General features: G+C 43.3%; 1 protein-coding gene across 1 annotated transcript in view; it reads left to right on the forward strand.

Moving 5' to 3' along the window:
- The window catches only part of LOC112267709 (potassium voltage-gated channel subfamily H member 7), a 99,836-nt gene that overhangs the window by 47,474 nt on the left and 36,267 nt on the right, over positions 1-16,095 (forward strand). Inside the window, exons 6-10 of the mRNA XM_042296970.1 lie at positions 1,803-2,228; positions 4,989-5,227; positions 5,548-5,708; positions 5,938-6,137; positions 8,562-8,814. Of these exons, the coding sequence (XP_042152904.1) occupies positions 1,803-2,228; positions 4,989-5,227; positions 5,548-5,708; positions 5,938-6,137; positions 8,562-8,814 (1,279 nt within the window). The remainder of the gene's footprint in view (positions 1-1,802; positions 2,229-4,988; positions 5,228-5,547; positions 5,709-5,937; positions 6,138-8,561; positions 8,815-16,095) is intronic.

Here is a 16,095-nt window from a genome sequence, read left to right on the forward strand (position 1 = left end):
AGCTCTCATTCTACAAATTGACTCCTCGCTGGGCTTGCCAGCAGGCTCAGAGACAGTTTACCTATGTAAACCATATGGCTCAAATTAGATGTTGCCACTAACCACAGATATAGAATCAGATTTACCGAACCAACATTGATTAAGCGGATCATATAGACCTAGAAACATCTGACCCTGGATCAGAGATTAGGTACTCCTTTTACCAACTCCTTACAAGTGCAGTAGCCCAGTAGGCCACATCGACTAATCTATCCACATGGTATGTGATTCTGCCTGATTTAGGTGGTATGTCATCAAGAGTCACAAGACAACACGGTCAATTCAAAAAGAGGTTTCTCTTGACAATCACTGCTTCTTGTGCTTCTTTTCCACTTAGAGCAAAGGGCAGTTTGATGAAAGAAATAAAACTGCCCGTAGCCTAATTACCAAAACTTCCAATGAAGATAACTAATGTAGCTGGACATGAATAATGAAAAAGCTTTTTCTCTCTCTGCCCTTTACTTGGTGATTTGCTTTAAAGGGTGTCATATAGTGGAGGGTTGTTCTATTGACCTGAATTCACACAGGGGAGGGGACAGAAGACATCTAATAACCAATTTCATTATAATCACTTAAGCCCGCCGCCCTTCATCCCACTCAATCACAGGGGTCGCCGTGGCGATCGAGGAGTAGACGAGGAGTAGGCCTAGACGGTGGGGGAAATAATTGGAAATAGTGGAAATAATGACTTGAATGGACCATCATGGAACATTGACTTGAATGGGGATTGCCATTCTAGTCATTCTAGTTCTATGGCGAAGGCGACCGAAATGGAGCCCTAATTTAATTTCCAAGGCTCTATTTCAGCTCGCGCTTCTCTCCATCTACAATAATTACTTCTCTGCCCTTGGGTGAAGCACTTTACCTTTCTCTCTCCTCCTCTCCCTCCCTCTCGCCACAGTGATAATCAGCCATGAGAAGCAGAGACAGAAATGTCTTCCCTGGCATTGGAGTGTCAAGCTGCAGAATGAATGACTGTATCCCACCACCTCCTACCGCGATAATCACCTTAGTGTCATTGAGACTATTATCTGCTCTGTGATATTGATTTTAAAAGTTATCCAGGGACAGGCCATACTCTAACTGGAATAGTTGGGATATTAATGCAATTAAACATTCCTTAAATAGGGGTTTTCCTATATAGAAGCCCCTACAAGGACATTCCCGTCATATTACTTGTTTGCAATTTGCTGGCTAATACAGTAAGATACTAAACTAACATGTACTTCTTTAAGTATGTATACGTGGCTAATGGGTACTGTAGTTCTGGACGGGTGGTTAACTGTTCTTCCATCAATATTTCCCACGTGACTGATTTCCTCTTGGGAGTTCAGCGGTGTTTAGTGTCCAGTGATCGACCCATAAAGAATGTATAGTATGTCTGAGGAGGATAAGCGACCTGTATATGAATGTACAAATGTGTAGTTATCCTCCCAACAGCCAAAGCACAAAGGTCAAGCTGTTGATGTTAACCTTTGTGTATTTTCATCCATAGAATGAACTTCATGTTATATACAGTATACAGTACAGACCATATACATGTACAGTATGCATCCATAATAGCCTACATATAGGCTGTTGTATACATTAGTTTTAAATAGTGCTATACAATATTTACATCCCACTGACTTCAGCTTGAATTTCAAAGTATTTTCTTAGAATTCTATAGGATTAATTCGCTCTTCTAATACACTGATCCAAGCCACCATTTTCTTCATGTCTTCACTTTACGTCCTCTTAACTCCTCCCTCCTTCCTCCTCAGGTGCTATCCCTGGGCGCAGATGTGCTTCCCGAGTACAAGCTCCAGACGCCGCGCATGGACAAGTTAACCATCCTCCACTACAGCCCCTTCAAAGCAGTGTGGGACTGGCTCATCCTGCTGCTGGTCATCTACACGGCCATCTTCACGCCCTACTCCGCCGCCTTCCTCCTCAACGACCTAGAGGAGCAGAAGAGGAGGGAGTGCGGCTACTCGTGCTCGCCGCTCAACGTGGTCGACCTCATGGTGGACATCATGTTCATCGTGGACATATTGATCAACTTCAGGACAACCTATGTGAATCTCAACGAGGAGGTGGTCAGCCACCCGGCGAAGATAGCCATCCACTATTTCAAGGGCTGGTTCCTCATCGACATGGTGGCTGCCATCCCCTTTGATCTGCTCATCTTCGGCTCGGGATCGGATGAAGTAAGGGAAAACGCTTAGACCCTTTTCTTACACTGCTAAGCCGAGCTGAATCGGAGTCAAACCAAGCTGTACTGTGCTGTGTTGGCCCATCGGGTGGAACAGTAGCTTTCCAAGTTCTCAACTCTAGAAATGGAGGGAGGGAAAGACGGAGCTAGAAAGATGCAGGTCAAATTAACGATTGTTGGACTGCAGTGAGAGGGAGAGACGTGTTCCTGCGTGTGAAAGGGACAGAGGAAGAGAGAAGGAAGATTTATCTACTCTGATTACACCCACAGGATGTCAATATCTCAGCCGAGCAGCGACTGCTAAGTGTGTCCCTTGCTGGCACGTCACAGAGCGGAACAGGACAGGGTACATGATGTTCCAGGGGGAAAAAAAGATGTCTCCTGCAAAATGATGACAAGTGAGCATGTGTAGGGAGCAGTGGTGTGTCAGAGCAGTGATTTGTCGAGTCATTATTTACCATCAGGTGTCTTGTACTGGAGAGTTGCCCCAAGTCTGGGGTTGTCAGTGAATGGCAGGAAGAGGAAGTGGAACAGACAGACGAGTGGTGACCTGCCACAGCGTGTGTCCATGTAATATAGCGTCTCTCACTTTTCAGGAAATAAGCAGCAGAGGCTACATTTTATGATAACATGTAGAGTATTTTTAAATCTAGTTGGTGCTGAAACAGAGAACAATATGCATAGATGGCTTTCTTTCATTGATCCCCATATTCTGAACCCGTTCTCTTAATGTTTTCTGTTGAGTCTGTCGACAAAATTGTCATTAAAACCTTATGTAAAGGGATATATGTACTGAAAACCCCCATAGAATGAAAACTCCATGAGATAATCTGTTGGCCAGCAAGTGTGAGGGTTTTCAGCGGTTGAATTACATTTATACAGAGTGTGCAAGGTAGCCACACCTGCAGGGCGTGTTACGCAACTAAATATGCTAAGTCTGTATACCAAATAGTGATGAGTGCATAGGAAAGGCGTGCGTAGGAAAGACATCAATTCCTAAATCGGGATCGGGCCCATGAGCGAAGCTAGAAAACCCTGTTGTAGCCAGTAGCCTATGGGATTATGTCTTCTATTTCAGACAGTGGTTGAACATAAACAGTCATGTGCGGTCTGCCCATCAGGGGTTGTGTAGAGTGGACAGGCCAACACAGATGACTAGCCAACCCCATCCCGGACACATTTCATTACCACCAGGGTTGTTAGGGAGAAGCTTTAGCTCTCCACTCTTCAACTCACAAGCACTGCAGACTTAAGCAAGTACTTTAATCAACCATCAACTAATATACCATACTAAAGCCCCCCCTTTTTGCACACAAACCCCTCAGTCACTCTGCACATCTGACATTCCAGTCAAGATCAACAGTTACGATAAATTCTAAAAACATGGAAAGAATTTCTGATTGATTTAGGATATGCCCTGTCTGTCTGAGACTGATTTCTCTACCCGGTTGAGAAGTACACTCTTAGAAAAAAGGGTTCCAAAAGGGGTCTTTGGCTGTCCCCATAAGAGAACCCTTTTTGGTTCCAGGGTTCTACATGGGACCCAAAAGGGTTCTACCTGGAACCAAACGTGTTCTACCTGGAACCAAAGGGGTTCTTCAAAGAGTTCTCCTTAAGGGACAATCAAATAACCCTTTTAGGTTCTAGATAACACCTTTTTTTCTAAGAGTATAGGAGACAAAAGCTGCTGTAAATGACTGCAGCGATTTAAGGGGGAAGATTTGGGTGGATGGGCCAGGCGGTTTGTAATGGAGCTTTCAGAGCCTCAGCAGCAGCATCCGTGTCCCTCAGCAGAGCACATTCATCTGTGACAGAGTCAAGTCAGTGTTGCGCCATAAATCAGACCCCCTTCTATGAGACAAGGAACCATAGTCACTGTCAAATTGAGTCTCATGTGTAAACGAGAGAAGCCCCCTGTAAATAAATGCATGCAGGTGCAGAGACCTGGGTGACTGTGGAGGACGAGAAGCAGTAGTAGTAATGACTTCCCTCAGGATATTACTATAATTGTCAGTCCTGATGAGATGGGGAACAAACTATTAGCGTTTCCCTCAGACTGACTTATGCTGTTTGCAGACTGTGCGACGCTAATAAATCCGCTCTTATCTCATGGCAGGCCGTGGTCGTTTATTTTTTTGTCACCATGTTAATTTAGCTGGGTAGGAACAGAGATGGAGAGATGCCAGGATTGAGACTGTTTAAAGGAAAGTGAACAGAAGGCAGGAGGGGTGGGAGGACAGGAGAGGCGTGGTGTTTGCTTTCATGCTGCCTGGCTGGAAAACTTGGACGTTCTCTGTCATTTTCTTTATTGTTCTTAAAAACATTTTTTTTTCTTCTGCAGTCATCTCATCTTAGTATCAGTATGTAGGCTTGATAAATCCTCCTCACTCCTCATAACAACATTTTAGAGTGATGGAAATGTTATATTATAATTTATATTATTGCCACTGCTCTCTGCTGGTTTAGACAGCAGTCTATTTTTTTGCAGAGGTCACTTCCATTGACACACTGTCATATTCAGTGATTTAGAAACTGGAATAAGAAACTGGATTGTGGTCATTCAGCCAAGCTTGATTGTAACAGTACTATCTTAACCCTAACTCCTAACCTTTGATCTGACCTTAAGGGTACCTCTAATAACAACAAATTGCTTCCTGGTGTGGTGCATCCAATTAACAAATAACGTGTCTGCACTATACTGCAACACTCAAACCCCCAGCCAATCACAGCTCTGTTTACTTCTATGTCCCCTCAGACCACCACTCTGATTGGCCTGCTGAAGACCGCCCGGTTGCTCCGACTAGTTCGCGTGGCCCGTAAGCTGGACCGATATTCAGAGTACGGCGCCGCTGTCCTTATGCTCCTCATGTGCATCTTTGCCCTCATTGCCCATTGGCTGGCCTGCATCTGGTACGCCATCGGCAATGTGGAGAAGCCCTATCTGGAGCACAAGATTGGCTGGCTGGATAACCTGGGCGTGTCCATTGGAAAGAGGTACTAGGCAAGATAAAATATACTGAATTCCTGAATATCGTAACAATATGTACCATGGACTTGTGCCTCAATGTACCCCAATACTATTTACTGTATCACATGACTCTTTAATAACGATGCAGTTGAATGATAGGAAAGAACGTCATGATTTGTTAATTCAACTAAGAAATATTGGTAAAACCAAGTGGCGCAGTGGTCTAAGGCACTGCATCTTAGTGCTTGAGGCGTCACTACAGACACCTTGGTTCAATTCCAGGCTGTAGGAAAAATACCATGAAATGTATCAAACCATGAACTGAGTGTACCGTCTCACCCCCTAGGTACAACTACAGTGACCCCAGCTCTGGTCCGTCCATCAAGGACAAATACGTCACGGCCCTCTACTTTACCTTCAGTAGTCTGACCAGCGTGGGCTTTGGCAACGTCTCCCCCAACACCAACTCCGAGAAGATCTTCTCCATCTGTGTCATGCTGATTGGCTGTGAGTGTGTCGACTGTACTAGGACTGAAAACAGATGGAATGAATGAACGAACAAACAAATGAATACATTATACACATTTCTACAATAAATCACTATTACTGTAAAGGCAAGTAGTACTACTCAATAAGTTATTGTACTACTATATTCCTAGCTACTGATTAATGAAGGGAAATTAGAATATTGCGAACAGTGATGATCACCTGTCTGGTGTGATTCTCCCTCTCGCAGCCCTGATGTACGCCAGTATCTTTGGTAATGTGTCGGCCATCATCCAGCGGTTGTACTCTGGTACGGCGCGGTACCACCTGCAGATGCTCCGGGTCAAAGAATTCATCCGCTTCCACCAGATCCCCAACCCACTGAGGCAACGCCTGGAGGAGTACTTCCAACACGCCTGGAACTACACCAACGGCATCGACATGAATATGGTGCGAATAGGGGGAGTGTGTGTGGGGTTGTGTGGGTAGGAGGGTGGGGGTGGGTGTAATTGGTTGGGAAGCTGTGAGTGTGCGCGTTTGTGTCTGTGAGTGTGTGTGTGTGTTTGGGGCTAATAAGTCTTCCAAGTGAGACTTTAACAAAAAAATGCTCATATTGGGACATTGCGTTATTCTTATGGTAGGATAAGGGTATGCATAATGGTTAAGTCTCAGATTGATGATTCAGATTGCTGTTGTCCTTCAGTAGGTTTTTAATGTTAAGCCCCACAGTTTGACGATGCGGTTATGTTACTGCCTTGCTGTGTTTCTCCTACAGTACTTAGCTTCTCGGTGAAGCTGTTCAATGTTTTTTCTGACCTTAAAACAACCTTGTCTCCAAGACGGTTCTTACCATTAACATAAAGCCTAGTGTGTTCCCTTAGCGACATGGTTATATGACATTATTATGATCTTGTTTAGGATTCTAAACTCTAGAATGAAAGCCATGGATACTGTATGTAAACCGGCTTTTCCCCTGGTGATGTTAACTGTACTTATAGAAATGTGTCTTTTCCATGTCTGCCTCATGTCAAATGGAATGACTTCATCACTCTGGTAAGAGCAGGAGGTACTATGTTCACAGATAATAGTGTTAACTTATTTCCCTCTGAAAATGTGTTGTTTTCAGAGTGTAGTAAATCGTAGACCAAGATGTAAATCAAAGAATACATTTATTAAAATCCATAACTTCATCTTTATAGTCTACGGGGGAAAAAATCATGTACACTGAGTATAGAAAACATTAAGAACACCTTCCTAATATTGAGTTGCAACCCCCCTTTGGCCCTCAGAACAGCCTCAATTCGTCGGGACATGGACTGCAAGGTGTCGAAAGCTTTCCACAGGGGTGCTGGCCCACGTTGACGCCAAATGCTTCCCGTAGTGTTGCAGTTCTTGTCACACTCAAACCGGTGCACCTGACACCTACTGCCATACCCTGTTCAAAGGCACTTAAATATTTTGACTTGCCCATTCACCCTCTGAATGGCACACATACACAATCCATGTCTCAATTGTCTTAAGGCTTAAAAATCCTTCTTCAGCAAGTCTCCTTCCCTTCATCTACACTGACTGAAGTGGATTTAAGTGACATCAATAAGGGATCATAGCTTTCACCTGGAAAGAGCAGGTGTCATCTCAGAGCAGGTGTTCTTCATGTTTTGTACACTCAGTGTACATACTGACTTCCCCATTGCATGCCAGCCAGTAGTATAACCCTCAGTGCTTCTAGCAGCCCATATTGTCCATCACAGACTGACTTGCATGTGGCTTGCCACAAGGTCGCCATTTGCATGAAATCTGTGTATTCAAACACAATCACATCATTTTATAGTGTAGTTACCAAGCTGTTAATACTGCCAATGGGAGAGGCACAGACAGCTTGGCACTGCCAGGTTTCCCTCAATGTGGGAGGCTTGGCACACATGACCAGTGATATTGCACCTGCACTTGCCAAATGTTGTTCAATCTCTCCTTTCCAAAATCTTCTGCTGTGATTTTTTCCCTAACTAATGAAAAATAGCCTCTCTTTTTCAAGAAATGTAGATTTTGTATGTGACAGAGTAAGAATGTTTCATTTCCCCCTTTTGTGTGTTTGAAGCCTTCCCTTGCCCTTTGGTCCCCTGTGATGTCACAGTTCAAGGCTTTCTCCTCTATTTACAGTCATCTCATGACCTTTAACCTGTAACCAAGTGTGGTGTTCAGTCCCAGGCAAATGACTTGTTTTCCAATTGTGGGCATTAATGTCATGATACTGAATAATTTAGGTGACATTTTTTCCATTGAAACTATTTGCATTTCACCATGTAGTAATTTAAGTAGTTGAAATACTTGTCACTCTGATCCTTAAACTCTAAATGACATGACAGGTTAATTCAGTTGAGGTAAGTCTTTTATTTATAAATCTTTATGATAAATCTGAATCACAGACACTAATGATACCCCACTAAGATAGAAAGCTCCCTCAAGCTCCCTTGTGCTAATTCTTTTTTAATCAAAGGGAAGATGTGTTTCCATGTTTGTTTCCATGTTTTCCTAGTTTGTTGTGTCTTGTATAGCAGTGTTGGATATCCATCTGTTTACCCCCACCTGCTAGTACTCTGATTAAAGGCTATGGAAAGATGCCATAAAAATACCCCCCTCAAACAGTCACATATGACAATGCAGTATTTTGATTTTGAGAAGAAGACCAAAACACAATTGGCAATTGTATCAACCCACTCTTGATTCCAAACCATATCTGACTGGCAAACTCAAACCAGACCCACACCCAAAGACGTCTCGAGTTTGACAGCACATCTCTGATAACACCACAGACAAATCCAGTCCTATCTGACCATTCTCCTATTGCTGTGGCCTGTCTTTTCACGCCCCCAGGTCCTAAAGGGTTTCCCAGAGTGTCTCCAGGCTGATATCTGCCTCCACCTCAACGCGAGTCTGCTCCAGGGCTGCAAGGCATTCCAAGGGGCTACTAAGGGCTGCCTGAGGGCCCTGGCCATGAGGTTCAAGACCACACACTCCCCACCGGGTGATACACTGGTCCACTGTGGAGACGTGCTTACTGCCCTCTACTTCTTGTCACGAGGGTCCATCGAAATCCTCAAGGATGACATCGTGGTGGCCATTTTGGGTATGTGCTACTCAAATGTTGTGGTTTATTGTTTCACATTGTCTGTTAATATTATCTTTATTTAACCTGGTAGGTTATTTAATACACTATTTCACAATAACAACCTGATGAAAGGTTGCAATTAAAACCAAGTTTCATTGTAAACCTCATTTGACACTTCAATGTATTTTGTGCTTTGTGAAAAAGTCCCGAACCAAAATGTACGCTAGACACTAGTCATTGCAACAATGACTCATCTTTTTATTAATGTCAGGCTGTGGAAGGTGTGCTGTTCTCCAGTAAATTGATATCCTGAAGAATTGGTTACCTATGGCTGTGTGAATACTTCATTACAGGATTTTTTTCACACTACTCAAACACCTCTAATGATTTCCCTCTGCCTGAAGGTCAGCGTAATCAGGCTGTTTGGAAGATAAACATAATCTTAGAACAGCAGCACTGCAGGCACACTTTCAAAGACTGTTTTTGTCTCTAAACAGTTCAAGCGGTACTGGAAATGAATAGTAACACAGTACAGTTCAGGTGTCACTTCTCATCAAAGTGTGTGTGTGTGTGTCTCTTGCCTCTCTGTGTGTGTCTGTATATCCTCTGTGTACTGTTTATAAGAGGCTGGTCTCGCTATTCTGCAATGCCTGGGTGGGAAGCTGACATCTCTAATGAGCACAGATTTTCATGGCTCCCTCCAAGAACACACTGTGATAGACACTAGCGCTGTACAGGAAGGTTTTATTGCTTGGAGAAGAGAGAGAGAGAGGAAGAGGATGAAGGAGAGAGTGATAGAGGGGAAGATAAAGAGTGGGGGGAGAGATGAGGAGAGAGTGGGTGGAGGGAGAGATGGAGAGAGGGGAACGGAGGGTGGTTTATTGGATCATTTATTATGGTATCTAATTGCCAGCTGAGGGTGATGGAGTGTTTGTGGTGTTAGCAGTCGCTGCTCGCAGGAGATATTGACGTCCCTGGGATGTAATCAGAGTAAATCTCTCTCTTTCCCTTTCTCTCTTTCTTTCTCTTTCTCTCTCTCTCCCTCTTTCTCTCTCTCTCTCTCTTTCTCTCCCTCTTTCTCTCTCTCTCTCTCTCTCTCTCTCTTTCTCTCCCTCTTTCTCTCTCTCTCTCGCTCTCTCTCGCTCCCTCTTTCTCTCTCTCTCTCGCTCTCTCTCGCTCCCTCTTTCTCTCTCTCTCTCTCTCTCTCGCTCCCTCTCTCTCTCTCTCTCGCTCCCTCTTTCTCGCTCCCTCTTTCTCTCTCTCTCTCTCTCTCTCTCGCTCCCTCTTTCTCTCTCTCTCGCTCTTTCTCTCTCTCTCGCTCTTTCTCTCTCTCTCTCGCTCTTTCTCTCTCTCTCGCTCTTTCTCTCTCTCTCTCGGGGTGAGCCCAGCGCCAAGCAAGTGTTACAAGCTAAGCATTGTATAAACGGCTCATTTTTCACTCAGCCAATGAGCTTCAGCAAAACGCAGTGACACAATAGGGTCATGCTCAGTCATTGCTGATGCATGCCAGATCTTGCAACGCCTGGATAAGTATTTTGCGCGTCAGCTAACCACATCATACAGTATGTTATAGCAATCTGATGCCTGACGTTACAGTTGATGACATGGCAGGTAACCATTGGTTGACGCATCCAACGTCTGAGCAGGGGAAAACCACAGGTGTGTTGAAAGAGATGGGTTAATAAAGACTCAGCACGTTCACCAACGGTAAAGTTACACAAACACTTATTGCTCTATTTATCTCAGTCATGTATTTCTATACTAATTCTATTGTGAATTAGTAATTGCAATTAGTGTGCAATCAACAGAGAGAGAGAGAGAGAGAGAGAGAGAGAGAGAGAGAGAGAGAGAGAGAGAGAGAGAGAGAGAGAGAGAGAGAGAGAGAGAGAGCAATAAACAAGGAATTATATCTGTAAAATAAAATGTTGCATCAAGGAAAGACTAGGTGCTTGTCCTGCCCAGGTTTGGACAAAGCTGTATTGAGATCATGTGACAATAGAGATCTAGGCCAAGAGCCAGGGCATGCTGTGGGGCACGTGTAAACGCACACACGTTGGTGTCTCTGGAGGTGACAGGACAGGATATCACTGCCATACCCACACCGTAAACTGACAGGTCTGCGCATAGGGAAGTCAGGCGTAAAATAATGATATGACTGAGCCTCTTGGTCATTCCAGGTCAGCCCTATAAACAGTCACACTGTCTCCCTGTTGTCATATAGTCAGCCCTATAGACATTCACACTACCTCCATGTTGTCATATAGTCACAGCCCTATAGACATTCACACTGCCTCCATGTTGTCATATAGTCAGCCCTATAGACATTCACACTACCTCCATGTTGTCATATAGTCACAGCCCTATAGACATTCACACTACCTCCATGTTGTCATATAGTCAGCCCTATAGACATTCACACTACCTCCATGTTGTCATATAGTCAGCCCTATAGACAGTCACACTACCTCCATGTTGTCATATAGTCAGCCATATAAACAGTCACACTACCTCCATGTTGTCATATAGTCAGCCATATAAACAGTCACACTACCTCCATGTTGTCATATAGTCAGCCATATAAACAGTCACACTACCTCCATGTTGTCATATAGTCAGCCATATAAACAGTCACACTACCTCCATGTTGTCATATAGTCAGCCCTATAGACATTCACACTACCTCCATGTTGTCATATAGTCACAGCCCTATAAACATTCACACTACCTCCATGTTGTCATATAGTCAGCCCTATAGACATTCACACTACCTCCATGTTGTCATATAGTCAGCCCTATAGACATTCACACAACCTCCATGTTGTCATATAGTCACAGCCCTATAGACATTCACACTACCTCCATGTTGTCATATAGTCACAGCCCTATAGACATTCACACTACCTCCATGTTGTCATATAGTCAGCCCTATAGACATTCACACTACCTCCATGTTGTCATATAGTCACAGCCCTATAGACATTCACACTACCTCCATGTTGTCATATAGTCACAGCCCTATAGACATTCACACTACCTCCATGTTGTCATATAGTCAGCCCTATAGACATTCACACTACCTCCATGTTGTCATATAGTCACAGCCCTATAGACATTCACACTACCTCCATGTTGTCATATAGTCACAGCCCTATAGACATTCACACTACCTCCATGTTGTCATATAGTCACAGCCCTATAGACATTCACACTACCTCCATGTTGTCATATAGTCAGCCCTATAAACATTCACACTACCTCCATGTTGTCATATAGTCAGCCCTATAGACAGTCACACTACCTCCATGTTGTAATATAGTCAGCCATATAAACAGTCACACTACCTCCATGTTGTCATATAGTCAGCCCAGCCATGTTGTATAAACAGCCCTATCACACTACCTCCATGTTGTCATATAGTCACAGCCCTATAAACATTCACACTACCTCCATGTTGTCATATAGTCACAGCCCTATAAACATTCACACTACCTCCATGTTGTCATATAGTCAGCCCTATAGACATTCACACTACCTCCATGTTGTCATATAGTCACAGCCCTATAGACATTCACACTACCTCCATGTTGTCATATAGTCACAGCCCTATAGACATTCACACTACCTCCATGTTGTCATATAGTCACAGCCCTATAGACATTCACACTACCTCCATGTTGTCATATAGTCACAGCCCTATAGACATTCACACTACCTCCATGTTGTCATATAGTCACAGCCCTATAGACATTCACACTACCTCCATGTTGTCATATAGTCACAGCCCTATAGACATTCACACTACCTCCATGTTGTCATATAGTCAGCCCTATAGACATTCAAACTACCTCCATGTTGTCATATAGTCACAGCCCTATAGACATTCACACTACCTCCATGTTGTCATATAGTCACAGCCCTATAGACATTCACACTACCTCCATGTTGTCATATAGTCACAGCCCTATAGACATTCACACTACCTCCATGTTGTCATATAGTCAGCCCTATAGACATTCACACTACCTCCATGTTGTCATATAGTCAGCCATATAAACAGTCACACTACCTCCATGTTGTCATATAGTCACAGCCCTATAGACATTCACATTACCTCCATGTTGTCATATAGTCAGCCATATAAACAGTCACACTACCTCCATGTTGTCATATAGTCACAGCCCTATAGACATTCACATTACCTCCATGTTGTCATATAGTCACAGCCCTATAAACATTCACACTACCTCCATGTTGTCATATAGTCACAGCCCTATAGACATTCACACTACCTCCATGTTGTCATATAGTCACAGCCCTATAAACATTCACACTACCTCCATGTTGTCATATAGTCACAGCCCTATAAACATTCACACTACCTCCATGTTGTCATATAGTCACAGCCCTATAAACATTCACACTACCTCCATGTTGTCATATAGTCACAGCCCTATAAACATTCACACTACCTCCATGTTGTCATATAGTCACAGCCCTATAAACATTCACACTACCTCCATGTTGTCATATAGTCACAGCCCTATAGACATTCACACTACCTCCATGTTGTCATATAGTCACAGCCCTATAGACATTCACACTACCTCCATGTTGTCATATAGTCACAGCCCTATAGACATTCACACTACCTCCATGTTGTCATATAGTCACAGCCCTATAGACATTCACACTACCTCCATGTTGTCATATAGTCACAGCCCTATAGACATTCACACTACCTCCATGTTGTCATATAGTCACAGCCCTATAAACATTCACACTACCTCCATGTTGTCATATAGTCACAGCCCTATAAACATTCACACTACCTCCATGTTGTCATATAGTCACAGCCCTATAGACATTCACACTACCTCCATGTTGTCATATAGTCACAGCCCTATAAACATTCACACTACCTCCATGTTGTCATATAGTCACAGCCCTATAGACATTCACACTACCTCCATGTTGTCATATAGTCACAGCCCTATAGACATTCACACTACCTCCATGTTGTCATATAGTCACAGCCCTATAGACATTCACACTACCTCCATGTTGTCATATAGTCACAGCCCTATAAACATTCACACTACCTCCATGTTGTCATATAGTCACAGCCCTATAGACATTCACACTACCTCCATGTTGTCATATAGTCACAGCCCTATAGACATTCACTACCTCCATGCTGTCATATAGTCACAGCCCTATAAACATTCACACTACCTCCATGTTGTCATATAGTCACAGCCCTATAAACATTCACACTACCTCCATGTTGTCATATAGTCACAGCCCTATAGACATTCACATTACCTCCATGTTGTCATATAGTCACAGCCCTATAAACATTCACACTACCTCCATGTTGTCATATAGTCACAGCCCTATAGACATTCACACTACCTCCATGTTGTCATATAGTCACAGCCCTATAAACATTCACACTACCTCCCTGTTGTCATATAGTCACAGCCCTATAAACATTCACACTACCTCCATGTTGTCATATAGTCAGCCCTATAGACATTCACACTACCTCCATGTTGTCATATAGTCACAGCCCTATAGACATTCACACTACCTCCATGTTGTCATATAGTCACAGCCCTATAAACATTCACACTACCTCCCTGTTGTCATATAGTCACAGCCCTATAAACATTCACACTACCTCCATGTTGTCATATAGTCAGCCCTATAGACATTCACACTACCTCCATGTTGTCATATAGTCACAGCCCTATAGACATTCACACTACCTCCATGTTGTCATATAATCACAGCCCTATAGACATTCACACTACCTCCATGTTGTCATATAGTCACAGCCCTATAGACATTCACACTACCTCCATGTTGTCATATAGTCAGCCATATAAACAGTCACACTACCTCCATGTTGTCATATAGTCACAGCCCTATAGACATTCACATTACCTCCATGTTGTCATATAGTCACAGCCCTATAAACATTCACACTACCTCCCTGTTGTCATATAGTCACAGCCCTATAGACATTCACACTACCTCCATGTTGTCATATAGTCACAGCCCTATAAACATTCACACTACCTCCCTGTTGTCATATAGTCACAGCCCTATAGACATTCACATTACCTCCATGTTGTCATATAGTCACAGCCCTATAGACATTCACACTACCTCCATGTTGTCATATAGTCACAGCCCTATAGACAGTCACACTACCTCCCTGTTGTCATATAGTCAGCCCTATAGACATTCACACTACCTCCATGTTGTCATATAGTCACAGCCCTATAGACAGTCACACTACCTCCCTGTTGTCATATAGTCAGCCCTATAGACATTCACACTACCTCCATGTTGTCATATAGTCAGCCCTATAGACATTCACACTACCTCCATGTTGTCATATAGTCACAGCCCTATAGACATTCACACTACCTCCATGTTGTCATATAGTCAGCCCTATAGACATTCACACTACCTCCATGTTGTCATATAGTCAGCCCTATAGACATTCACACTACCTCCATGTTGTCATATAGTCAGCCCTATAGACATTCACACTACCTCCATGTTGTCATATAGTCACAGCCCTATAAGACATTCACACTACCTCCATGTTGTCATATAGTCACAGCCCTATAGACATTCACACTACCTCCATGTTGTCATATAGTCACAGCCCTATAAACATTCACACTACCTCCATGTTGTCATATAGTCACAGCCCTATAAACATTCACACTACCTCCATGTTGTCATATAGTCACAGCCCTATAGACATTCACACTACCTCCATGTTGTCATATAGTCACAGCCCTATAGACATTCACACTACCTCCATGTTGTCATATAGTCACAGCCCTATAGACATTCACACTACCTCCATGTTGTCATATAGTCACAGCCCTATAGACATTCACACTACCTCCATGTTGTCATATAGTCACAGCCCTATAGACATTCACACTACCTCCATGTTGTCATATAGTCACAGCCCTATAAACATTCACACTACCTCCATGTTGTCATATAGTCACAGCCCTATAGACATTCACACTACCTCCATGTTGTCATATAGTCACAGCCCTATAAACATTCACACTACCTCCATGTTGTCATATAGTCACAGCCCTATAGACATTCACACTACCTCCATGTTGTCATATAGTCACAGCCCTATAAACATTCACACTACCTCCATGTTGTCATATAGTCACAGCCCTATAGACATTCACACTACCTCCATGTTGTCATATAGTCACAGCCCTATAGACATTCACACTACCTCCATGTTGTCAT

The sequence above is a fragment of the Oncorhynchus tshawytscha genome, linkage group LG14 (genome assembly GCF_018296145.1).
Source record: "Oncorhynchus tshawytscha isolate Ot180627B linkage group LG14, Otsh_v2.0, whole genome shotgun sequence".
NCBI lineage: Eukaryota > Metazoa > Chordata > Actinopteri > Salmoniformes > Salmonidae > Oncorhynchus > Oncorhynchus tshawytscha.